This window comes from Rhinolophus hipposideros, assembly GCF_964194185.1.
Source record: "Rhinolophus hipposideros genome assembly, chromosome: 9".
Taxonomy (NCBI): domain Eukaryota; kingdom Metazoa; phylum Chordata; class Mammalia; order Chiroptera; family Rhinolophidae; genus Rhinolophus; species Rhinolophus hipposideros.
Window position 1 is genome coordinate 18,434,007 of NC_138055.1, and position 27,983 is coordinate 18,461,989.

General features: G+C 37.5%; 1 protein-coding gene across 2 annotated transcripts in view; it reads right to left on the reverse strand.

The window, feature by feature from the left end:
- NR1H4 (nuclear receptor subfamily 1 group H member 4) overlaps nucleotides 1-27,983 on the reverse strand; it is a 49,918-nt gene that overhangs the window by 14,845 nt on the left and 7,090 nt on the right. The window contains exons 2-7 of one of the 2 annotated variants that reach the window (XM_081058874.1): nucleotides 27,270-27,635; nucleotides 10,366-10,506; nucleotides 8,305-8,438; nucleotides 6,743-6,841; nucleotides 6,310-6,409; nucleotides 1,512-1,658 (exon numbers count right to left, since the gene is read on the reverse strand). In XM_081058874.1, the coding sequence (XP_080915000.1) occupies nucleotides 1,512-1,658; nucleotides 6,310-6,409; nucleotides 6,743-6,841; nucleotides 8,305-8,438; nucleotides 10,366-10,506; nucleotides 27,270-27,635 (987 nt within the window). Of the gene's footprint in view, nucleotides 1-1,511; nucleotides 1,659-6,309; nucleotides 6,410-6,742; nucleotides 6,842-8,304; nucleotides 8,439-10,353; nucleotides 10,507-27,269; nucleotides 27,636-27,983 lie in introns of both variants that reach the window. The other variant, XM_081058873.1, reaches the window with a different exon arrangement.

Here is a 27,983-nt window from a genome sequence, read left to right on the forward strand (position 1 = left end):
CTCTTCTTTGTGTGCCTAACCTGAGGTTTCTTGCCTCAGTCCTTTGCTCTTGCTGGTCCTTCTTTCTTGCATCTCCACCCTGAGTGTTACATCAAATATCACTCAAATGCCATAGAAACTTTCCAGGCCCCTCCCAACTAGAAGTTATCTCTCTCTCAGTTCTTCTCTTTCACATTTTATTTTAATTATCTCTGTACAGTTCACCTCCCCCCCCCCACTAGACTGTAAGCTTTCCTAGGGAAAGGAACATGCCTGATTCCCATCTTCACGACCTTCATAGTATCATTCCTTAAATAGTTGGTAAATTAATAAATCAATGGGTATATAAGAATGTGTTTTTTAAATCTACCAATGATGCTAATTATGCTTTCCATTTTTAACTAAGAGGAGACAACATAATGACTATGGGAAGGCTGCTTTTAAAAATTAATTTTTACTTCTTCAATTATTTTACTTATATCAAGATGAAAAGCTACCTGAAAACTTGTCTTACACTCTCTATTCTAAAATACAGGTTTTGTGAGTATTTAAACTTGTTCTAGTCAATTATAGATTAATAATACTTTAGGGAAAAAAGAGCTTCAGGAGTCATCTCATGTCATTCATAACCACTTCCAATCCACATATAAAATCTCTCAGGAAAATAGGAATTTATTCTAAGTATCTCCTAGGATATATTACACAGAATTTCTGGCAATCCATTCTGATGTCTCTCATTTTTTTACTATTAATATATCACAATTTTCCCATCCCTCCAGCCCCCCACTTCCCTCCCCGCCACCCATGATAACCCTCAGCTTGTTCTCTGTATCTATGGCTCTGTTTCTGTTTCTGTTTTGTTTTGTTGAGACTTTCTGATGTCTCTTGAACCTCCCTGTCACAGCATTACTAATGATAAGTTAAACTGAGTTACTCATTCTATTATTTCATTTTGTCTCATGAGAGGCAGTACAGGATAGTGTTTAAGACACATGGCTTCTTTATCTATACAATGGGAATAATGATAGTATTTATTTCATAGGATATTTTCAAGGATTTGAAGAAATCATATACATAAAGTATTTAGAACAGTGTCTAAAACTTAGTAAAAGATGTATAAATGTTGCTATTATTATTGCTTATTTTTCTTTGAATAGAAATTGATGACAGTTTGATACATAGGCATTCATAGCTGAAGGTTTTTAATAAATGTATCTTTTTCTGGACTGAATAATCCCAGCCCCTTGATGCTACTTTTTAATCAAACTAATTTTACAATTCTTCTTGTGGTCCTTCATTTCAGTGCAATGAAGAGGGTTTTATTTTTTATTTTGCTATTGCAACAAGGATTTTTGAACCAAGCTTCAAAAAGTCCCATCTATTTAACACATATATCTTTTTAGAGCCATTCTCCATGGTAATCATGATGAGCATATAATGTTGCATAAAATAGGCATGAGCCCTGCCTTCATGGGGTGTACAAATACTTACTTGTGGAAACAAACTTTTTTACCATCAACAAAGTCACTTACCACTCTTTCGAATTCTCTCTTCCAATAGGTCAGCATGTCCAGCTGGAAGTTTCTTATTGAAAATCTCGGCTGAACGGAGGAACATAGCTTCAACTGCAGACCCTTTCAGCAAAGCAATCTGATCTTCATGGTCCAATGTCTGAAATCCTAGATGAAGATGTTAATCCAATCAGTATCAAGGAGTTGTAAATGCTGTATAATAATATTTTATCATGCTATCACCCCCATTGATAAAACATTTCCATAAAATGATTGTGTAGTTGTCTTAAGATTGGGTAGTCAAGTTGAGTCAATAAGTATCTATTGTTCTCTCCCAAATAGAAGCTGATATTTATCTTTATTGAGTAGGATTTGTTGAACAAGTTGGACAAAAGAGGACATCAAATATCACAAACCAGAGAAACCTTTATGTGTATCTAGAAGTTGAAAGGAATATTTGGCAAACTCATGAATCTTTAATCAACCTGGAGAAAGGGTAGCATGTCAAAAAAAACAACATCAAGGTCTTGTTGAGGTATCTTCTCTGAGCTCAGCACTGCACCACGCAGAGCGGGGAAAAAAAATCAGAGAAATATGGGGGGAAATTGGCAATTTAGAGGAATATAACATCATCTGGAAAATCCAAAGTCCTTATCCAGGCTTACATGCTTATATGCCTCCTGCAGCCTCTCTAACCTTTTTTCCTCCTCTTCCTTCCCCTCACACATTGCACTGGAGCCACACTGACCCTTAGCTCTGTTGTGAACACACAAGTCTGCTTTTGCCCCATGGGTGAATGCTCCTCCCCAGCTAGCACCATGGTGCACTCCATCACTGTATGCTGGCCTCTGCTTCAACGTCACTCTCCCTAAAATCATACTCCCTAGCACTCACTAGTCCCTACCTGCTTTATTTTTATGCACAGAACTTACCACTACCTGACATGTTATTATAGATTTGCTTATTTGTTAATTGTTCGCCACCTCTACTGGAGGGTAAACTTCTTGGGGGCAGATTTTGCCTGTATGTTCACTTTTGTATCCCCAGTGCCTAGCACATAATTGGTACCCAATAATTATTTGTTGAATAATTGAATGACTGAAGGAACAAATGGAAACAAACACAAGCTACTGTGTACATGTGTATACACACCACAAATAGAGATAACATAATGCCGTCAGAGTCTAAATGGCTGAGAAAAGTATTAAGTAGCAATGGGAGTTTAGAGAAGAGAGTGATGTTAAGGATCAAGAAGTAATGTCACATTCACATAACTACAGCATGATGAATAAGATTCCTGTAACAAATTCTGATTTAACAATTGCCATGCTGACTGGGATGACTTATGTCTCACATTTGTGGGTGTTCACTCTATAGGACCTTTAAAACAAGTATGTCTTTACTAAATTAAGGTGAATATAGGCACAACTAGCGTAAAAATACTGATAAGATTGAAATCAATGCAAAAATTATGAACATGGTCATTTATTATCAAGTACTATGCAATGTACATAATATTACCTGTTGCTGTTTTCGATGACAGGCAGCGCTGTAGGATTTATACCAGGATCACCATGAACACGTGAATGATGCATTGTGCTACATTATGAAACCTATGATGTCTCTAGGCGGTAGAAATTTTTCTGCTGCATGATAGTCTTATGGGACCAGGCCATGTATACAATCTCTCATTGGCAAACATTATTATATGATACATGACTATACATATACGTGAATGGAACTGAATTAATTAAGAGTTCAAAACTTATCACATCCATCTGCAGTTATTTGAGAAAGGAGGGCACCATCAATGTAGGTAAAGAGTCTTCAAAAACTGTGCTAGGTAATCGACTTTTCAATTTGGTTGAACACAGACTCTTACACCACAAAACACTAAGTCAAAGTAGATAAAAGGCTTAATTGTACAATGTAAAATTAAATTCTCAGAAAATATCATGATGAATCTTCCTGACCTTGGGTTTCATAACGGTTTTTGTTCTGTTTGACACCAAAGCAGAAGCAATGAAGCAAATAATAGGCAACTGAGATTTACTCTAATAAAAACTTTTGTGCTCTAAAAGAAGCTATCCAGAAATTAAAAACACAGCCCAGAGAATGGAAGAAAATAGCTGCCAATTATACATGTGATAAAAGTCTGTGATCCAGAATATGCAAAAAAATGTACAACCGATCAAGAATAGACAAGTAAAAGGAACCCTCATACACTGTTAATGGGAATGCAGACTGGTGCAGCCGCTATGGAAGGCAGTGTGGAGGTTCCTCAAGAAATTATGAATAGAATTACCATATGACCCAGCAATCGCTCTCCTGGGTATCTACCCAAAAAATCTGAAAACATTATAAAGACACGTGTGCTCCAATGTTCATTGCAGCTTTGTTTTCGGTGGCCAAGACGTGGAAACAACCAAAATGTCCTCGATAGAAGAATGGATAAAGAAGTTGTGGTATATATACACAATGGAATACTATTCGGTGTTAAGGAAAGATGATATAGGAGCATTTGTGACAACATGGATGAATCTTGAGAGTATAATGCTAAGTGAAATAAGTCAGACAGAAAAAGCATAGAACCCTATGATTTCACTGATATGTGGTATATAAACCAAAAACAACAAAAGAACAAGACAAACAAATGAGAAAGAAAAACTCATAGACACAGACAATAATTTAGTGGTTACCAGAGGGTAAGGGGGTGGGGGATGGGTGATGAGGGTAAAAGGGATCAAATATATGGTGATGGAAGGAGAACTGACTCTGGGTAGTGAACACACAATGGGGTTTATAGACGATGTAATACAGAATTGTACACCTGAAATCTATGTAAATTTACTAACAATTGTCACCCCAATAAATTTAAGTAAAAAAAAAAAAAAAAAAAGAAGTAATGTCACTGTTCTAGAGAATCAAAGCACTCCTTTGAGGGCGGGAGACATGCCAGGGCTCCAGCACCCTGGACAGGTCCCAGCACAAGTTATGTGCAATGAACTGCAGAATGGAATGACTCAACCAGGTCCTTCACAAAACATTTTTTCATTATTGGTATTACTGTTATTACTATTAGTAATAATGTCATTTCTATAATTATTCTTAGAATATTTTTTTCTTTCTCAAATGTTTTTGTTTTGCCTTTTTTTTCTTTATTGAAAAAAATGTCTCTTTCTGCTTTACTCCTTCAACACACGTTAATTGTAGTCTTTCTCTCCCTTGGGAACCAGGTCAGGCACTGGGAATGAAGAGGTGTGTAAGTACTGCCATTGCTTTCAGATGAGCTGCCTTCTTGTGAGCAATATTTTTTTTTTAATTTTCAACAATTTCTTGGTTCAAGACCAACTGACCATTTGAACTGAAAAATCGTTTCCCATAAACAACCCAAAACATCATATTTCTCCCTTTCCAATGTCTCCTCCCACAGTTTTTACTCCTGTGTAATCTTGTTTGTGATCAAGATTGCCTTAAGCTTAATTAGCATATAACAAATTAAGTTCCTCTTTCATTGTTAATAAAGAAATGAGAGAATATTAATGTTTCAGTGATAAGGAGAACTTTCTCCCACATTTTATGAGTATTATGTAGGCTTATGTCTATCCATGACACATTTAATAAAATAATGGCATAAAGCTTTCAAAAGAAGGCGAATTAACATGTCTAATTAAAATTCTATGTCAGAAGTTACCTTCTATAATTTAATATTACAGTGTTATGCTCCTATACAAGGTATTTATTATGCTTTGCTAGACCATGGGATTCTAATGTACTAATATATTTCTAAAACACTGGAACAACTTAAACCTATTGGCTTAGATTGCTTTGAAATTGTATCTGAAAGAATTGGGGGCTGGGAGATAAAAATCTTGTATTCCAGTTTCTGTACTGGCACCATATCAGAATGACTGTGGATAAATCCCTCTCTCTCATCCCACATATGATGAACACTTGTTCATCAAGTCTTATCACTCTTCTCTTTCTCACCGCTACTGTTTTATTTCAAACTCTCTTGCCCTTGACTGGTGTGGAAGCATAGTAACCGATCTTTCTTGCCTCTAGTGCCTCCCTGTTCAAATCCATCTTACACAAACCTGATAAAGCCATATCTCTATAACATAAATCTCATCAGTTTCCTGTCAAAAAACAAAAGCCATCAAAAACTCTTTACCATCCAGGGAAGAAGAATTAAATTCCTTAGGTAGGCCTAATCAGTGTGGTACCAGCTTACCTTGTGTCTAACCAAGGAGCCACATGGTAATAGCCACACTGAATTTTCTCTTGCATCTCTAATAATTCTATTCCTGTTCATGCCTCATTATATTTTCACAGGTAGATTTCTTGACTTGGAATGCCCCTTCTCCTCCATGCCACCTGAAAAACTCCGCTTTCTTTTAGACTCAAGTCAAATATGATTCTCTCAGCAGCCTCCCCGTCTCTCTTAGATACAATTAATAATTACTTCCTGTCTATTCAGCACTTTGCGCATCCTTTTTTAATTATAGCCTTTAAACACCCTCCTTGAACGTAACAGCCAGGTACTTAATAGAGAGTAGGCATCAACAAATACTCATCATTCAAGGACTAAATAGATGAATGGCAACTTTGCAAAGTCTCAGTTTCTTAATCTATCAGTTTGGAAGAATTATTATAAATGATTTTAAATGTCCTATCTGGTTCTAACTTTTCATGTCTATAGCAGACACATTAAATCAGATGTAAGATGATTCCCATTTTGCGATGAACAGACCTGCTTCTCTCACTGTCACAAGAATATTGCACAATGTCGATGAGAAGTAGCTACATGTATAAATACCTGGCAATTTTTTTGTGAATTCTACGAGAATCTGTACATGACTGGTAGCCATTTCAGTTAAAATGAGAAAGTTTTCTTCTGCACTGAATTCTTCTTTTAACTAAATTTTAAGGAAAAAGCAAATGATTAGTATGTAGATAAAAATAGAAAGCCATATAAAATCATTAGACTAAAGAACCAGATTTAGACAATAACACTTAAAGACCCAGCTCATATTTTTCAGCTCCTTGGAGAGCAATTCCTGTTACCAAGATACATACGAGACTTCTTACTCATTAGGTGTTTAATGCTGCTAAAAGTTGAAATGTATGACAAATTCTCGGCTCTAATCATTTCAAAGCAATATATTTATATATAAATTCCAGCTCCCAGACAGTAAAAGCTCCAGAAAATATTAACTTTAAACCCATGTATGTTCATATATCGTACGTACAATTTTATTCGTTATTTCCTGAGGTATCCTCTGTTTGCTATATGAATCCATAATATAATGTAGAAGATTCTGCTGATCTGGGGTGAGTTCGGTTTTCTCCTACACTGGCAAAAAAATAAAAGGTGTCAGGGAGGTCGGTCATAAGGCATTTTTCTTATACGTCTGCGCATTCATCTGGAGTAAACCAATATTACACATTGTGGAAAAAAGCCGTAAGTACGGCAGGAGCTACACACTGTGACATCACCCGTAATCATTTTCTATGGGTCCCTTAAACAAGCCATATCATATTTCACTACATTTGTCCCAAGTTATTCATTTTCCTATCTGTAAAATAGGGAGAACAAAATATTCCTTTGTTCTTCTTGGCAATAAATCATAGTCTGTATCTGAAGCCTATTGAGCCCATTCATAGAGAAGATCAGTGAAAGTTCAAAGTTTCATCATAACGAAGGGAAAGCTCCCACATGTAAAATGGAGAATCCATTGAAGGGTGTTCGTATGGAACAGAGGCTGACAACTGTGGCCCATGGACCACACCCACCTGGTTTTCTAAATCTGTTGGAACACAACCACACTCCTTTGTTTATGTTTTTAGGGCTGCCTTTACACTGAAATGGCACAGTCGAGTAGTTGTGACAGAGACCAGGTGTCCAAAGCCTAAAATATCTGGCCTTTTAGAGAAGAAAATTTGCTGACCCCTGAAGGATTAGAGTCATCAATCGAGACAAGTTAGATTCCAAATATCTCTCTTTACTAGTATCTTTGAAGAATGTGAATAATTGTCTCAACTCTTTGCTTCCTTATACCAAAGTGGTACTGATGAAGTACTATGGCGAAATAATGCTTTCGTATAAAAGTATTGTTCTGACATGAGTATAAAACCAACGTGTGGATGAAGTTTCCTTTGTCACTAGTATAATAAATATTGAGAAGGGTGTGGCTTGAACAATCATGGATTATTGTTTTTTCAACTAAGGGCAAATTAATATTCTTCCAAATGCCCTGTGCATTATCACAATGTGTTTAGCGAATCATCCAAGATGCTGTTCTTCTACTTTGTCCCAAGTTGCTGAAAGGATTTGTGGAGTTATTTGCGACCTCTGGGAGAAGGGCTTTTCTCTGTCAGTCCATTGATATATGTTCACTGTTTCACCCATGAATAAAGACTAACTTACAAGCCTCTAATGAATCCACAGCCTTCCCAGTTTGAGCCTATCATCTCAATGACAGGGGGAAAAATGGTCATAAAACTCAGTTTGAAAAATCCATTATGTACACGAGTCCATTTCTACTGGCAACCTCTGGGTAGTAGAAGTGGAATGGGGCGAGGGAGGAGAACTTTCCCTTTTTTCCCTTTACACCCTGCTATGATTTGATTTTTCACACTGCAGTATGTACTCGCATTACTCTATTGATTAAAAAGAAGTCCACTTAATGGACAATGAAATGAAATCCTGCGCATAGAGCTGTGGCTGTCATTTGAAAGCCTCCAGGCCAGATCACTGCGCCAAGACGCTCAGCTGCTACTGGCTCTGGCAGACACCGTCGCCTGTTATTACCCTGCATGACTTAGTCGTCGAGGTCACTTGTCTCAAGTCGCGTCCCTCGCTGTCTTCATTACTGGTCTGATCTGCATGCTGCTTCACGTTTTTTCTCAGTCGTTTCGATTTACATTGAATTTCAGTTAACAAGCCTGAGAAAATAAACATAGAGACTTAACCAACCATGGAAAGTACTGGTGGGTGCATGGTCACGAGGCAGCTGATAGGCAGGCGGCTCCTCAGAGCTCCTGTGCAACTTGGCACAGAGTCAATTCGCGTCCTCCTGACGTTTTAAGCCTTGGCTTTGCATAAGAAATTCATTTTCTGAGTCTAATGAGTTTCTGTTTCTACAATTCCAAAACAGGAATAATATCTACCTTGCAGAGTTTTGTGTAGATTAAAAGTAATCCTGTCATTTTTTAAAAGAAGCATTTCACAAAGGATTTGTAATGCCAAAGCATTGTACAAATGTAAGGTATTCAGTCAATACAATGGTGAATGAAACTCTCCCCATCAAGTACGGGATCTTGAAAGCTAGTGGTTCAAAACATAGTATTACTATTATTTTTCCTTCATGTTTACATAGCTGTACCATAAGAAGTATATTCAGTTTCCCATTAAATACCTAAGTACATTTGTTGAATAAAACAAATGTCAAGATCCCTTAGAAAAAAATTTAAAATCCAGTTAATTTTCAGAACTGTATAAATTATTGAGAACGGAGCTCAGGGGACTTTGAAATTTTCTTTTGAATAATCAGACATCATCATTAATTTACGTTTAAACAGAATTATAAAAAATAATGTAGAACAATCCTCCATATTCCCATTTAACTTCCTTATTCTCTCAATGTTAATGAAACTAAGTTCCAGGAACTTCTTTGTCCTGGGAATGTAGTTTATAGGATTCATGTGAAAGCTTGGCATCTGTCATTGGATGAGTCCACGTTCATGAATAATATTATCGACACTTGTAGGTAGAGTCATGAAAAATGTCCTCAGTGCTTCAGTTGGAACACGTTCATATTTAAGTGATGAGCAACATGAACCACCCAATATCAAAGTTAGTGTTTCCATTGCAAGATTGGATTCCAGCAGCAGCCCCTATTGCAGTCTCGTGTTTCACATATGCTCAGAAGAGATTGTGATCACCCACTATAAAACTTTCATCCACCAGAGCTGCATTATTTACACTGACCTATCTCTTTTCCCTCCTGCATGCATTATTTCTCTTGGTCCATCCCAGTTGCCTGTATAGTTTGGGAATAATAGAACTGGAGTCACCTTCCAAAGGCTTTATTTCATGTGGCATTCCCTCCTTGAATGTTATCACCCCCTGGATGACATTTGTTTGTCTATTTGTGTTTTGGGGAGGAACAGGACTTATCTCAGAATCTGAGTGGTCGGTAGAATTTGTGGAATAAAAAATTAATATGTTATATACTAGCATGCATTCCAAATTTTGATGAAGATTATGGTTCCTCACAAAGGCAGCAGTTAATACAGTGTCTTTTTTATCAGATTGAAGGACCAAATGATATTAAAACTCGGGGTAGTTAATTTCCTGTGTAAACCTATACAAATTGGATCAAAGCCACACTAAGAGGAGAAAGATTCTTAATAAAATAACTTGGTTTAAAACTCTATTTAGACAATTTAGAGGCAGTTATACCTTATAAAGCATTTTTAATTTTTCCCACAACTGTAAATTTGTATGCTAATTAAACAATAAATAAAAAGGATATTAAATCAAATTTGGAGGAAACTTTGACTGTCATTCTTTGTAGCTTATTAAAACCTGTTATTTTAACTGTATGTGAGTGCCATGTCACTCGATGTATAACTCATGCAACAAAGAACAACAACACACCCATTTCTTTCAGGTGAATAAAATGCTCTTTAGCTTACAGTTTGGACAATTTCAGTGGCTCATTACCCTTTTCAAGAACTTACATGGCTTAGTAAATGCCTTCTTTAATATGTGAAGTCCCATTCTAATTAAATGAGTTACCTGACATCTGCCTCCTTAAGAGATTGCTAGTGGAATTTAATTGTTTGATGCGAATACCTGTATACATACATTCAGCCAACATTCCCATCTCTTTGCATTTCCTGAGTCGACACTCTTGGCACTTTCTTCGCATGTACATATCCATCACACAGTTGCCCCCATTTTTACACTTGTATACAGCATTTTTGGTAATGCTTCTCCTGAAGAAACCTGTGGAGGAAACACAGAAAGGAGTAAAAAGGCTCCTGACAACATCCACTCAGAGAGACACATTAGGATTGAGATGCCCAAGCATTTCCTCATGAACCCCTGGAGAGCACCTGGGCAATCCTTGAGTACACTGTTGATACAGGTACTTTCAACTGTATTGCATGATCCAGAAAGTTGCTGTTTTGAATTTATCTCAAAAATAAAGACGTTTGCCTTGTAGTCTCTCTTAGGAAAAATTTTAGTCCGTTTTTTCAGGATAGATTACTTTCATTATAACTTCATTGGAGGACAATTATGTGCTGGTGTACTCTAGGTGCTGGCGGTCAATAGGCTAATAATTCATTATTGCCCTCTTAGAGTCTACAGGCTGGTTGAGGGCAAAACCATGCAAACAAGCAAACAAGTGAAATTAAGCCTTCCTGGGCTGTGCAGAGGAGGCAGGGAGAATGGTCAGTTCTGGAGGAAGAGGTCGGATTCGGAAGGGAGTGCTATGCTGTCTTGGAAAACGAGCTGCTGTTTACCAGGCAGACAAGGAGAGGTCACATTCAAGGTTCCAATTCAGTACTTAATATGCCCAGCTTGGTGTAATAATAAAAATGCCAACCTTAATTTAAAAGCAAACATCTCTCCTGAGAAGGTGTAGCCGCAGCTGTAGCCTGCTGCAGTTAAGCTGTGTAGAGTTGGGCAGGAGATGTGACTGGCTTCCTTTATGCTTCTTTGCTCCACTTTCCATTTCTACTCTTTCTCCTCCATCTGGCCAACCTGACACTTTCAGAGTCAAGGTAGAGTGGTGACTAAGGAGAGGATGGTGGGAGGTGAGGGAAGAAGTGACAGGAAAAAGTGCTTACTTGCCTGTATTGTGAGAAGCTGGCTTATGCCCAGCAAGTTTCTGAAGTTGACTTTCTTCTTTGGGTTGGGTTCTTTAGAGAACTCCTCCCGTTACTGGGATAGTTTCCTCTGCAATTCCTTAATGAGGGCAAATACAGTTCTATTCTAGCCCATGGCTTTTATCTCCTTCAGCATCTAGGAATTTGGCAATTCACCTCTATCCTCTTGATGCTGAAGTCCTTCAATGTGGCCCTCTTACAGTGGACTTGAGATAACCCCATGTCAGCTTTCTCTGGTCCAACAAACTCTGTGGGGCACAGAAATCTCTCCCACTTTTCCATAAGTAGTCAGCCACCCTTCCTCTTGCCCTTTCAACTTCTCAGATGAAATTCAGATGCCAATCTCCTTCAGTTTCAGGGGATATGTCAATCTCTTCAAGTGATCCTGTTGAAGGCCCTTCCATTGGGCCTCAGGTAGCACAGCCTCCTTAGTGTATATAGATTTTACCTGGGGAAGGGGGGACACCTCCTAATTCTCACAAAAGTACCATACGTTCCAGTGGTGGCCCCTAGTGGTAGACACTCACATCTCACACTCACCCCTTTGCAGTGGGGATATGGGATTCACAGCCCACTAGTCGCGTGCTCCAAAATCTTTGGAGCAAGAGTGCTCTATAATTTCCAACACCTGCCCACTTCATGCCCTCAAAGTAAGTGAAGTATTTAATTAGTTCTTGACTACCCATTGCAAGATGGGCCCACTTTGGAATGTAGCATCTACTGTCTTCCTGCCTGTGCAGAAATTGAGACAGCAAGAATCCTTCCTATTTTAACAGCCTGTTGGAATAACATTTATTGAGCACTCATTAGTTGTGGTTCTAACCACTTTACCTGCATTTAGTTTTTTAATCCTGATATCAACTTTATGATGAAGATAATGTTATATGTCCCCATATTACAGATGAAGAAAAAAAGGCACAGAGAGATTCAGTACGAGTACATTGGCCGTAATCACGGTTAATAAGTAGATAGGAGGATTCAAAGCCAGGTGGTCACCAAAGCCCACATTCTTAAGCAATATGTTTACCATAATTGCTTCCCTTGGGTCACAAGAGAGTAGAATAACTTAATATTAAGTACCTACTATCTGAAAGCTGCACTCTCTGACCTGGGAGATACCAAGAGGAGTAAAACATTCCTTGTCCGCAGAGTTTCCACCTTAGTGGAAAGACAGAAATAAATGCCCAGCATAATATAAGATACAGTAATAGGATAGTTAATTAAATAATAAATCATTGAAATGTAGATGAAACGTGATCATTTCAGGGCCACACTGTATGCTTGTGAAGGTTGTGCCAAATTTAAGGGGGGAAAGCAGCAATTCCATCCCAGACATGGAGATATGCATATTTGTTATGGCAGTCTTTCAAGCAGAAGGCAGTAAAAGATTATTCCAGTAAACTACGTATAGTGTGACAATTTCCCAACAGCTAGAAGTCAAGCATCTTGAGGAAAAAGAGTTTGTAGGCTGAGATTAATTCCAAGTAAGGGGTATCAGGGAAGAATTCATAATGGAAGTAGAATTTGAGCTGGACCTTAGAGAATAAGTAGGATTTTGAAACACGGCCTGTGAAGAAGGAAGGATATTCTGGGAAATGAGCAAAGGTAGGGAGTTACGGTAACTCCAAGGGACGGTAGATAATCTAATCCATCTTGATGAGAAGTTCGAGCATGGGGCTGAATTAGTGGGAGAGGGATGAGGGCATGTAGTGGGACAGAATATGGTTAAATTCCTGTGAATGCCAAGCAAAGGAGTTGAGTATTTACTGTGTAGACAGAGAAGCCATTAAAGGGTTTTGGGCTTTGGCAGGGGAGGGTATGTCCTAACCTGCATGTTGGAAAGAATCTTTGGTGCAAGCTGAAAAGTGAAACAGGGAGACTGGAGACTGGAGGCAGGAGACTGTTACCAGGCAACAGGTGATTGATGCCTAGACTTGATGTGAGGTGCTGAGAACAGGGAGGGGGAAACAGGAACCTTCAGGACTTGGTCACTAACTAAATATGAAAGTAGAGGCTGAAGGAAAATTTAGAGATCTCAAGGTTAAAAAGTGATAGACTTGCTTGTGAATTTGTTACTTGGCATAACTTGCAGCAGGAACAATCTTCCCGTTTTCTTAAATGTCAAATTCAACCACAGAAAGTCTTAAAAAAAAAAACACACACTGTGCTTCAGACGAAAGTTGCTATTGGGAGTGCAAATACCAAACTATGCAGTTTTAAAGAAACTATCGGCAAAAATAATTTTTTGCCAGGTACCAAATCACTGAGCTCAACGACCACTTTAGCCTTTCTAAGCCAGTCTTTCTACTCATCTTCAGCCCCTCCCAGGAACAATTCCCGTTCAAACTGTCATATACTGAGAGCTCATTAGTTAACAGAAATAAAACTCCTTATTCCAAGATGAGTCAAAGGATCAGTGTGCAGGAAAATTCTGCAGGTTTTTTTACTCTGGTATAAACTGAGAAAGAAATCATTATCATCTCAATAGCTGAATTAATTAGCTTTCATTCTGAGATGGCAACACAATATTATCATCATATCATTTAACTATGGGTACATATACTGTATTTATACTTATGCAAATCTATCCATACACACACCTGTGCCTCTCTATCTTGTGCATATTGAACAATGCCTATATCAGAAAAGTCATTTGAAAATGAATGAAAAGGAAATTCACTGAGGAACAGAGGCTCCCTGGTAACAAAAGATCAGTAGACAGGCCTGGCACTGCCATCTGAAGAATGTGTAGCTCTAGGGGGAATTCCTGGTATGGCAGGATAGTAAAATGGATCTCTCAAATATGCAGAATATTTCACATCTTGCTTTTCTGCTTCTTTATTCTCATGAAATCCATATACCACACTCTACTCTCAACTCATACACATGTGTGTGCATGTGTACAAACACACGTGTATATGTGCACACCAGACTCCAGTAACTGACAGTAGGCTATCCATTACTTTGAAATCAATAAAATTGTTGGTTGTTTAAAACTTTAAGGGTCTCTATGTTTTTTAAACAATACACACACAGAGCTGAGCAACTAGTGATCTTTACATCCAATATTGCCCAATAGAGTTAGCCTTTATGTCTGTCTCAACACACCTTAGAACAAAAAGCACTGCCCCACCCACTTACATAGGACTTATTTTGTATCAGACACTGTTCTAAACACTTTGCCTATGGTGAGTCATTTAATATTCATAACAATCCTATGAGATAGAGTCTACTATTATCTCCCTTTTACAGATAAGAGACTGAGTTACACAGAGATGATGCAATTTGCTCAAGACCTTACAGATAGTAAGTGGTAGAGCTCAGATCTGAACCTCAACAGGCAACGTTTCAAACTGTGCTCTGAACCACTACCTTATGCTGTCCTTCTAAGTAAGGAGTTTGCATTCCTAAACATTATCTTCAGACATTAATCTTCCCAAATCCCACACAGCATGTCAAGTGCTCCGTGGTTTCTTCTCTTTCGGCAAAACTTCAAAAACATTCTACTCTTCCTTCCCTACCCCTGCCTTCTTTTCCACCTCTGTCTCTGTTAGGAAACTGCAAAAAGGTACAAACTAGAGAGAAGTGCTGCTAACACTATAAAAGTAAGCTTTGGTCTCGACCACACAATTTCTTAATCTAGGATCTTGGTCTTTCTTCTTGAGCTTCTTGCTGAAATTTTTAGAACTTGGTAATAGACTCCCCATCAGGTGGCAAGAGCTGTTTCAGAATATTGTGTTTTGAAAGAGAAAACCCTCAAACTTCTGAGATGAAGTTGATGAAAATTATTGTAGACCATTTCATTGTCTAATCGCTGACTTGAAGTTTGTTTTTTTAATATTTAGAGAGCCACCAACAAATGTTTACCTGACTTTGCCAACACTTAGCTTTTGCCAACTACAATTTCTATTGATTTTTTTTCTTAAATAGTTTTAAAACCGTTGACTTTGAGTTATGTGTGAAAGTTACCTAACATCATTCGAAAGTAGACAAATCTACAAACAACTTGGTAGTCCAAGGGCATTCATCAAACTTTTACACAGCCTTCTGTCAAAATATACCATGAAAATATATATTATGTGTGTATCATAAAATGAAGGAAAAGTTCATTGAAACAGCATCGTTTAGAAAAGAGTTTGCAAACAACTTCATCCATGTATCAAAAATGTTGATGAATTTCTGAAAGACAGAAAACAGAGTAAATGTATAAAGAAACGTGGCACAGTACAGGTGCAGGAGAATGCAGTGGGGGAAGCTCCAAGTTCAGATACAAGGAGATGCAGACATAAGTGTTCATGGCGGGGCACTGTGCTAAGCCAGGAGTTGGCTAACTATGGCCAGCAGAGCAAATGTGACCCCTGTCTATTCCTGTGTGGCCCACAACCAAAGAAGGGTTTTAACATGTTAATGGTTGAAAAATAATCTCAAAAGAAGAAGAATATTTTGTGATAGGTACAAACTATATAACATGCAAATTTCAGTATTCCCAAATAAAGTATACCGGAACACAGCCAAGCTCATTCATTAACATGATGTCTGCTTTCCCACTACTAAGGGTGGAGTCACACAGTGGTGACAGAGACCTTAATATCCACAGAGCCTGAAATGTTACTGACGGATCCTTTACAGAAAAGGTTTGCCAACCCCTGTGCTAAACCATAAATAGCAGTAATATCTGTATTCAGTCTCAAGCAACGAATATAAGCCAGAGGAGGAGGGCAATGCCCAGGAGAAAATGGAGAGTCTTCCTGCCCAGAAGACAAGGACCAGAACATTCTATCCAATAGCATACCTTGTCCTCCCTCCTGCTCTGTGAAAGCAGCCTGCTCTAACAAAGAGCATTCTCAGAGCAGGGAATCAGAGGCTATGCAGTGAGATCACCCTCCTTTCTAGAGTCATTTGGGAATTGCCTTTGTCAGAGTCTGACTTGCAAGCTGCTCTATGTCTGTTTCTCCTTTTGCCTTAACTTATTAATAAAAAGTGCAGGGCCAAAGTGTAAAACACTGAAAGGTATCGTATTGATAAGTCTACTAACACAAGCTACATGTTAACAGTTTTTAATATCTTTCACATAAGAATGTTTTAAAAGCTTAATTTATTCATCAGCTCAACCATATAACTGAACTGGGAAAGAAACTAAATCTCCCTCGTTTTAGTACTGTAAATAAATATAATAAAGCCTAACAATTTTTTAAAAGGTCATTTGATTATTTGGCCTAATGATTTTGGATGACCAAAAAATAAATTATCTTTCACTCAAGCTCAGAATAAAAGGCATTGTTATTAGTTGTTAATAATAATAGTAATAATAATAATAAAGACAGAACCCTCACATTCTTTATGTCAGCTCATGTATTACCACTTTATAGCAGTATCCTTCATGTGTTCCATCCATCTCTTTGCCATTGTCTTTTTACCACTCATATTTATTTAAAATTATCTTACCATTTCTTGAAGAGTTCATTCTTTTCTATGGTTCAAACATCAGTAGATATGAAAGGAAATAAAGTAAAACACCTCCTTCCCATACTTCTCCCCAAGCTACCCAGTTGTCCTTCTCAGAAACAATCAACCTTATTTGCTTTTTATTTTTGTGTGCATGAGTGTATGAACCCTTATAAAATTATCTCCTTTAATTCTGGGTTGAATTAGATTAAACTCAAGTCTCTACCTACTCCATGCCTACACTTGAGTAGCCTCAGTGCGTCAGGAAGAAATATATAACCATATTGACAGTTTTATTTACTCCTAACAATAAGTCTGGAACATCATACACTCTGTAACATCCCTAGTCCGTACCTTCTTCCACTCCCATATTTTGTTACAACTTCTCCTCTTTAACCTCCCAACACCACTTCCCCACCTATGACTCTCAGCTGATGACTGAGCTTTTTATTTGACTGAGAAAACTCAACCTATCAATAGAGCATTCCCACATGTACCACCATGAAATCTATTAGCTTATCTGTATCTGCACCACTTAGTCTTCCCTCCTTCTTTTTATTAAAGATGGACTGGTTCTGTTCTAAGCCAATCCCACCTTAAAATAAAACTCTTTGAGCCCCACTCCTCCATGCATCGCCTTGCTTCTCTGCTCCGCTTTATGGCAAACCTTCCTGAAAAAGTAGTCCATATTCCCTTCTAAGCAAAAGCCATACTTAGAGGGGAAATATAGAGCATTGAACACATGTATGAGAAAAGAAGAAAGAACTAAAATCAACAATCTAAGCTACTACCTTAGGAAACCAGAAAAGAAGAGCAAATTAAATCAAAAGTAAGCAGAAGAAAAGAAATAATAAAAATTTGAGCAGAAATCAGTGAGATTGAAAATAAGAAAACAATAGAGAAAATTAATGAAACAAAAGCTGGTTGTTAAAAACTCAATAAAGTGGATAAATCTCTAGCAAGTCTAACCAATAGAAAGAGAGGCAAATTATAATATCAGAAATGAAAGAGGGATCATTAATACTAATCCTATGGACATTAAAGGGATAGGAATATTATAAATAACTCTATGCCTTCTCTGTCTTTCCTCTGCATTCGTGGGGAGGGCAGATTGTTCCGTAGAAATAAACAAACTATTTAAATGACCGAAAACCAAAATGCAAAATGCTAAAAGCAAAAGTACAAGTGGTTATCAGTGATTGTCCCTAGGGAGCAGGACTTGGGTTGCAGAGGGTTGGAATGGCCCTTTTCCAATTAATTATATGCCCTTTCAACAAGTTGACTTTTGAATCATGTGTACTCATTGCTTTTTCAGTGATAAAGTCATCTAAAGGAGTTGAAAGCAAAGATCCACTGATGCCCTCACTCCTACTGTATCTTTTGGGAGGATGAAGGGAGAGGTCATGATGCTTTTTAACTGAGCATGTTTTTGACAGCCATTTAGACTTCCAGGCAGGTAAACTCCAAGGAGCCAGAGGCTTAATTAATTAATAGAAAGAAAAATCATTGTGAAGATTGTATATGATCCAAATTGGGCAGGCCAGATGAACAGAAGAATAATGAGGATAAATTAATAAAAATTAATCAACAAAATAACAATAGCTAATGCTTATCGAGCACTTAAGTGTGCCAGATACAGAATAGATGTTTTAAACACAATGCTTCATTTATTTTTTCCTTCATAAGAACCCAATGACAATAACAATACTAGAAGACATTGAGGGTTTACCACTGGAAAGTACCATGTTAATTGCTTTACACGCATTATCTTATTTAATCCTCTTGACAACTCCTAGATACCTTTCTCAAAGTGTTGTCCTGAAGATTAAATGTCAGTACAGCTACAGACTTCAGATAAAGCCTGCACATAATTAATCACTTGATATATGTTTATCTGTCTATCAATCTATCTATCTTCATCATCATCATCACCACCATCATCATCCCACCGTCCTCCTCATTATCTTTATTATTATCTCCATTTTGCAGGTGAAGAGTCTGAAGCCCAGAGATGTTAAGTAACTTGGAACAGCTGGAAAGAGAATCAGCTGGGGTTGGGATCTAAGTTGACTGCCTCCAGAATCCTACTTTTCCCATGACTTTTATAACACATTACCAAAGGCTTCCGATGCAGTGAAATAGTTTAAACCCCACCCCTTGTATCCCACTCTAAGATAATTTGACCTATAGAGAGATCATTAGGATCATTATTAAATTTTATAAAATCATATACCAAAATAAAATAAGATCTTAGTATGTGTTTGAGACAGTGCATCTCAGCCCTGACCCTTAAACAAAAGGCCCATTGAAAACATTATTCTATACACTAGAATTGTTTCAATCATTCTGAAATCTTTTCTCAAACTTCAGAACTAAACCTAACGCTGGTTCACTATCTTCTATAAAAATATATTCAAAGGACAATAGGTCACCCATTGACATATAAAATGTCTTTTAAGAATTCTACTATTCTCTCACTGATAGACGTAGAGTTTTTTGGCCTAGTAAAGAATATGACTGACACTGACCTATTTGGAAATGTGACCATTTGAAATTTCCAGTCAGATGCAGATCAGATTTGTTAGTTGAGGTTTGAAGTTTAAATCAAAATTCATTCAGACATTAGCATGTTTCCATATGCTCTACTGATAACCAAGGGGAAAGACAGCTCTCGATTTAATCTAGTGCTGAGCAAATGGCAGTTCTCGTCATTCTGCGTTATGCTTGTGTTCTGCAGTCACATTTTGTAAAAAATCAAAATTGCTCTCATTGATGCCATAAACGTCTACAAGAAATAAATTATTCAGAAAAATTAAAATATTTCTTACAAAATCAGATGGAGAGACCAACGAAATCATAAAGTTTAACCATGATCTTTGTTTCAACGTTTTAAAATTTTTCTTGTGTGTGTGTGTGTGTGTGTGTGTGTGTGTGTGTGTGTGTGTGTGTGTAAGTATCAAATCTGTAGTGAAGTCCTAAAGCAAGAGCACTGCCAGGATCTTTACATATAAAAATCTAACTTGTCCTCACAATGACCCAGTGAAAGAGATATTATCCCTATTTTGCAGATGGAAGGCTCGGAAAAGTCAAACATTTTGCAAATTAAGGATTGGCTAGCTAGATATCCTCTGTACCGCCCTCTATTCTGGTGTGCTTCCTCTACTGTAAAGGCAGGAAAGTTGAACCCAGTCTTTCCCATACTCTCTTGCAGCAAACATTGTGGATATGATTTAAGCTCTGCCAAGCAGATGCCCTTGAAAAACATTTGGAAAGTGGAAGTGAAGCAAGAGCTGTGCCCTTGCTGCTTCTGTTGCTGCTGTTGGCAAGCAGGATCATGGAGTTTTACTGTTGCTAGATGTGAGGGCATTGAGAGGGAAGACACAGGGCATTCATGGTTTGTATTTACAGATTTAGTAGGCAAGCCATGCCTCTGGACAGATTTCGTAGGCAAGCCATGCCCTTTCTTCATAATTGTGGTAAGACAGCTTCCTGATCCCTAGATGGCAGCTTAGGTGGCACTTCCTGGAGCCAACAGTTCTTGTGTTAGCTTCCCGATTTCTTATTTTCTTGAATAGCAACTGCCCTGGCAGACCAGTTGTGGAGTGTGGCTCTCAGAATCTTCCAGGAGGCTCAGCACAGAACCTGCTCCTCTGCCTTTCCAACTTCTGTATTAATTATTTTCTACTTGAAATTTTGGTTTCTGTTTTATTTCACTGAATCCTGACTGATATATTAAGTACCTTGCTTATTTGGTCAAGAAGTACAGAGCCTAGATTCAATGCATGCCTGTCAAACCCCAAAGTCCACACTCCCTTTCGTGGAAAGTCTTTTGGCATCTGGTAAGCACAAATATCCAACGGGTATGGGGACCAAGTTGGTCAAGCTGTTAGGCCTGCCTGGCATGGGGCACTTGTTCCTTCACTTGTTTGTTGCCCTATTCTGTGTACCTCCTCCGTATGCAGTAAGCTAGGACAATTTTCATTTGTTTTATCAAGAGAATATACACAAAGCACAAAGGAGTCAATTATTGCCTTTTCATTCATCGTGGCCTAAGTTCTGAGATCCCAGACACTAAATTTCCCCAAGTTGGGGAGGCAGACAATCAAAGAGGAAATGTAAAAAGCTAAGAAGTTAAGAAGTGCCTGAGAAGGTCTTGAGCTCTCTCCCTCTCCACCCTTTCCCCTCATCTCCAGACTAAGTCCTGGGGTGGGTGCACTGAAAGATTATAGAAACTCTATGTCATTTGGGAACCCTAGACCAGAGGGATTCTTGCACCCTTTCTTGGGAAGAGCCTGGAGAGGCCCTCGGGGTTCCCTGCACCCAGAATGATAAAGAAGCAGATGAAATGGTTGCATGGTTTCTCTGGGCAGCCAGACATTCCAAGCGTGCCACTGGGGCAGCATCAGGAACCCACACACCTGAGCTCCAAGGAAGTCGGTGGGCCAGACAGGAAGAAGGAGTGTGCACAGGACCCCAGCACAGAGCCTCAGAGACCTTTCCCACTGGTGACTGAAGACCAGCGAGAACAACATTCCAATGGATACCATTCCAATGCTATGTTAACATCATTGAGCACCAGAGCCCCACCACCAGCGCCCAATCCCTTCACAAGGCTGCATAATCCTGGCATTTAGATAAAACCTCAGAACAAGGTTTTTCGTTTGGGGATTTTTTTGAGGGGTGGGGGCGGGGGTGGGGGGAGTAGAATAATCCTGAATTGAATGAAATGAAGTTTCCGGTAGGGCTGGAAGTTGAATTAAATCCAATTATACTGAGTAAGCTTACATTTCTTGTACACAGGCTGTGAGTGTTGTGTTCTCACTACACAGCTTCCAGTTAATTCTGACACTGACCCCTGAGAGTCATTGATCTAAAACAGAGGTCAGCAAACTACAGCCAGGTGCATGAGTCAAATTCAGCCATTGCTCGTGTTTTTTTTTAAGTTTAAAATTTTCTGAGGTTAAGTAAAGCCGTAGCCATGCCCCTTCTTTGCATGGCTGTGTTTGCAGAGTTGCATAATTGCAACAGAGACTGCTATGGATTAAATCCTAAAATATTTACTATCTGTTTCTTCACAGAAAAAATTGCCAACCTCTGGTATAGAACATGGGCTCAGCCTGGCTCCCTCTCCTCTGCTTCCTTGCACTCTGGTCCTTTTGCTGCCACCACGAAAGCAAAGTGTCTGATCAAAATCAGTGAAAAAGCTCTGTCTTCCTCTGCTCTTAAAAAATATACCTACTTCCAGATTCAGCTTTTCTTTCCTTAGCTACAAGCATCAGTTCTCTTTTGACCACTTTTCTGTCTCCTTGTCTCCTGTAACCCTGTATTTCCCTGGGTGCCTCCTATTTCTGACGTCTATTTCATATCCTTTATGGGCTTCTCTTCCCCTCCCTGCTTTTAAAGTTGGTGGGGTTTTTTTTGGGGGGGGGGTTGTCCTTGGCACACTGGTCTTACCCTATTCACTACTCTGCCATGATCTTAATTCTTCTGAGAAGGATCAGCTTTCTCTACAGTCTTCACTTATGAGAAGGTAAGCTGGCCCAGGTGACTGAGTTTAGGGGTTTATTCCCTTGGTTTGGACAATACTGATACCTTAACACCCAAATAAGCACTTCATTTTTTTTTCCTTTGGCCACCAAAGTAGTCAATATCAGCTTTAAACAAATAGCTTAAAGAGTAGAATGATCACTTAGTGGGAAGCAATAAAAGGCGTCTTAACCTCGTGGTTAATAATAAAGGATCTGGAATTAAATTTATAAGCTGTAGATTTGAAGCTCCACCTCTTATTAGCTGGGAAACCTTGGGTAAGTTGGTTAACCTCGTGTGCCTCACTTTCTTTATCTATGTAATGGGGATAAGGTATGAGAATTAATAAGTTTACTACTGAAATGTAGTGACTACATCACGTAAGCTACTAGCACTGGCCTCCAAATCTCAGCTCCATTTTTTGAAACAATATGCTATTCCTCACCTTTCAAATAGGCACCGTAATACCTACTTTTCACAGTTGCTGTAAAGATCTGAAAAAATGTGGTAGCGTTGGCATATCATTGGCACTAAAATGTGTGGGTTCAAAAGTATTTATAATGGGATTTTTCTTTTGAATCAGATTTTCAGAATAAACTATGCATGTTCTTTTCTCTTTCTCTCTAAGCAGGAAACGTGACTGAGATGAGACTGTGTGTGTTTCTAGTCCAGGCTTCTAGTCTACATTTTTATCTACTGAATTTTCCTTTTCATGACCTAATTTCATCCCCACCTTTGAGAATTTCACAATCACAGTGCACAACCAACCTGCCTGGCCAGATGAGTCACCTCAGGTACCTTTTAGATATGATTTACATTAGTAGTTCTCAAACTTGAGCAAGGAGGCCTTGATAAATCACAGATCCTTGGGCCCCATTCCCAAAAATTCTGTTTCAGTAGGTCTGGGACAGGGCCTTCAAATTCACATTTCTCTAATGAATGCCAACTATAATTTTATATATATAATGTGATGGTTCAGTGTGAGGTCGGAGGGATAGTGGATGGGGGGAGGGGGGTTCACAGTGTGAGGGATATAAATGATGAACGTCTAAGTATTACCTTGTCTTGTACACCTGAAACTAATAAATAAAATTAAAAAATGTTCAGTATGTGTTGGATAAGATTATATAGTCATTAATTTTTTATTACAGAGTTCAATATATGTCCATTAGGTCTAGCTTATTAATTCTTGTCTGTTCTGACTTTTTTATATTTTTCTAAGATGTTTAGAGTTTTATTTGCTTGGGATTTGGTTTTTGTGGTTTGGTCAACATTTTTAACTTTGCATTTTTAAATTTCTTATTGCAATTCTGTCAATCTGAATATTTCTATAACATATAATTATATAAATAAAACTAGGCCGCTATCTGCCAAAAGAACTTTACATTGCTATGTAAATCTTGCAAACATTTCTTTTACCGTTATAGTAATTCTCTTTGTCCTTAATAAGTTGTTTTTTTCCCCTGGAATTCTATTTTATCTGCTATTAACATGGCTAAACAAGCTTTATTTTTGACAAAATTTTCTCAGATATATTTTTCATCCTTTACTTTTCGGACAATTTGTGTACTTATGTTTCAGGTATCTCATAAACAGCATGCAACTGGATTCTCTACCACTACAAAAATAAGGACATTCAAATGCTTCAAACTTTCTAAAAAAAAAAAAAATTCACATTTCTCACAGCTTCCCATGTGATGCTGAACTGGTATTCTGGACAAGGGACCACTCTTTGAGTAGCACTGGTCTACACAGACAAGTTGGAGAAGCTTTTGGTAACAAATGAATACCAAATGGAATAATTCTTGCCAAACAAATGATAATGAGCTGGGCATCAATATTTATCAAGATGAGCAGAAAATAGTCACACTGCTGCTGTACTCTATGTTAATACATTCTAAGATCATAATAATAATAGCGATAGGCATTTATTAAGTTTTGACTCTGTACCAGACTTTTTTCTAAGTCCTTTGCACATAAATTTATTTCTATATTTTGATTTTATGGATGTCTTTAAAAATTAATAATCGCATTCTGCAGATTGTTTCCATGACCATCTTACACTGCCTTTCAAACAAAGTGCCCTCATTTTTGTTTGTGTCTGTGATCTCATTAAAAGTAAGAGGTACGATTTATTTGTGAAGAGCTATGAAAACGTGGCCAAGGTTAACATAATATGCATGGGATGTACTCAGCTCAGGGATGACCAAATGGAGCTCTAAGTAAACCAAGGTTTGGATGAACGAATTGTTTGCACAGAGAAAAGCAGTGGAAACTAAGGCCTCATATGACTGGTGGTATAGATATACCAAACTCTAAAAAAACTGTGCTTTCGTCACATTTTGAATAACCTAATAACATAATATAAACATTCTGTTATTTTATAGATATCATATTTTTGTTTGTATTTACTTTTGTAAATTTGTTTTTGTTCTTTTGTTGTATAGAAATCTTGTATTAAAAACTAACAGAAGGAATTTAATAAAAGCAATTTGAATCAACATTAGAAACATGGCTCACTTCAAGAAAGCTTCACATATAATGTAAGTTTGAGAAACTCTATGTTATAATAGTGCTTTTTACTGAATAAAATAACATAACTGAATAGTCGATCCCACTGGTCCTCAGTGGGGTGATTTTGCTCCCCAGAGGATATTTAGCAACGTCTGCTGACATTTTTGGTTCTCACGACTAGGGGGCTGCTATTGGCATCTAGTGGGGAGAAGGCAGGGATGCTGCTAAACATCCCATAATGTATATAAGACATGTCCACATAACAAAGAGTTATCTGGCCCAAAATGTCAATAGCATTGTGCTTCAGAAACCCTGGTCTAACCTTCTCTTTCATCAATTCAAAACAATCAGATGGGTGAGATGAACTATAGACATTTTTTGACTTATGAGATTTATAAACTAGGCTAGAAGACAAAACAAACAGATATGAAATAACTAGAACATTACAAACTGTGGTACTATAGATTCAGAAGATTTAAAGAAGAACCTCAGATTTAAAGAAGCCAAATAATACAATTTACCATGCTATGTAGAAATTTCCTGTATGAGGACTCAAGCCTGACCATCTAACCTCTTTTTGAATTTCTATAATGATGAGGATTTCATGATCACCTGAGGCATAAAGCCAATCTCATTGCTGGAAGTCTTGTTAGTATCAGAAAATTATTTCTTGAATTATGCCCCAAATATGCCATTCTGTACACTTATCTTTTGATCCTCATTTGCCCTCCAGAGGAACAGACCCAGACACTTCTTTAACTAGAGCTACTATGAAGCTCTTTTTCTTTTCTGTAGGTCAGCAGTTGATTTTTCAAATCTATGTGTAGAATTTTATTTTTATTTTAATCCAACTTTCAGACTGATCATTTTGAAAATATTTCATTTTTCTAACAAATTAGCAACCCCTTCCTGCTTTAGTTCAACTCCTTTTTTAAATTGTAATATAAGCAGATTTCCATCTCCATAACTCTGCCTGCTCAAGAAAAAATTGTCACTAAATAACAAGGGGTGGAAGTGTAATATTTAGTTTTATCATTTGGAGGTACAGAAGAATTAAGTACTATAAAATACTTTGAATGTATTTTTACAAAATAGAGTTACACATACCAAGTACAAGCAATGAACATGGATTTTCATTATGTCATTCAAAAAACATTTATTCCATAATTAATACCTATTAATTACCTATTAATTAAAATTAACAGGCACTGTGTTGAGCACTATGAAGAGTAACAGAGCTGAAGAGATATAATCTATGCCTTCAAAGAATTTATAAATTCTTTTTACCTATAAAAACCTGACTCTCTACAAAAAAAAAAAAAAAAAGAGGAGTTTTGGAGGCCAGAAATGAGATTTTGTAAATTTTCTTTACAGATCTGTTTTAATTTTAAATTTGGGGCATAAACACCATTAAAAAAAAATCTAATGAAATCACATCAAGTTTTTAAGAGGTGACTAATATAGTTTTACACAATCTGATCATTTGAACTTTAAAGGTTTGAAATGTCCTTGAGCCATTATTACGTGACTGTTTATTTTTATGGCAATCATTGGCATCTGGGAACCTGACTTTGGCACACCATTCAATAGATTTTGTCCAAGGGCAGCTCTTATTCAGCTTTCAATGTCGTAAAAGCTAGCACAGCACCTAACACATGGTAAGATGTTTATGGAAACATCTATTGAATGAAGAAAGACAAAGATAAATTGTTTAACCTACTAGTCCACTCTGTCCTTTCCTCTGAAATTTTACAAACTTATTGTCGGTGCCCTCATTGGGAGAACAATCACGTAGGAAGTTACACTGAGTCATTTTCATATTTTATGTGCTATAGTTTACCCATTCTAAATGGATAGCAACTCCATTGATTCCCCTACAGTATCTCTCACAGATCTATGTTCCTGCTAAATTAAATGGTTGTTGAATATAAGCTACTTTTTTCTTTCCCTGTTTTTCTTCCTGTTTCTTTTTCAATTAACTAAAGTACACGAGAATGTATTTAAAAATATCTACTGAATAAAGTCCTATTCTCCTTGACCTTAATTTTAAAAGAGATAAGTTCAAGCTTCTTTTACAAAAAAAAAAAAAAAAAAAAAAAACGCAACAAAACAAGAAAAATAAATAAAATCTACAATCATAAATTTCTTTTAACTACATGTGAGGTTGTGAATAGGAAAAAGGTCACTTATATCTAAGCTAAATATTCTTACAGGCTTTACCTAGAGATCTATGATATCCCAATAAAGGTGAGGGGATAGGAAGAGGTAGATACAAAAGAGGAGAAAATGGGAAGTTACCTGGAACAAAAGCAGAATCCATATTAAGAAATTTCAACAACCAATATAGTAATACCTCAACAAGGAGAAAATTGCCAACCAAAAGATGCTTACCTTTGCACCCCTCACAGGTCAGTGCATTATAATGGTATCCAGATGCTCTGTCTCCACAAACAACACATAGCTCATCCCCTTTTATTCTCCCTGTGGATGCGCCCATTCGGGCCTTCTTTGTTACGGGAATCTCTGTTACCTCAGTCTGTCCTTGGTAGAAAGTCTCAGCTGGCATTCGCCTCAGTTCATATATTCCAGGAGAGTACCACTCTTCAGGTTGCTGGGGGTAGAAACCCAAGTTGGAATAATAGGATGATGAGGAAATCTGTGGTTGAACTTGGGGAAACTGAACATTGTTGTACTGTGAGTATGATTCCACTTCTAGATTCTGTCCCAGAGTACCTGCTGCTTGTTCTGTTAGTACACCTGGACAAAAGTGACAACAAAACTGTAATTAATGTCATCATTTTATAAATTGGAGACGCAGTTTAGCATATGGTTAGGAATGTGGAGTCTAAGACAAGACAATTATTTAACTATGTAAAAATTAACAACTGTTTTTACATCATAAAAGTCCCATAAAGGATTAAATAACTAAATCAAAGGCTCAGAAAAATATCTACAACTTAAAAGACAGACCAAATACACATATCATTAATATGTGAAGAGCTCTTATAAACCGAGAAGAAAACATTCATCATGGGAAAAAGGGGGATCAAATATATGGTGATGGAAGAAGAACTGACTCTGGGTGGTGAACACACAGTGTGATAT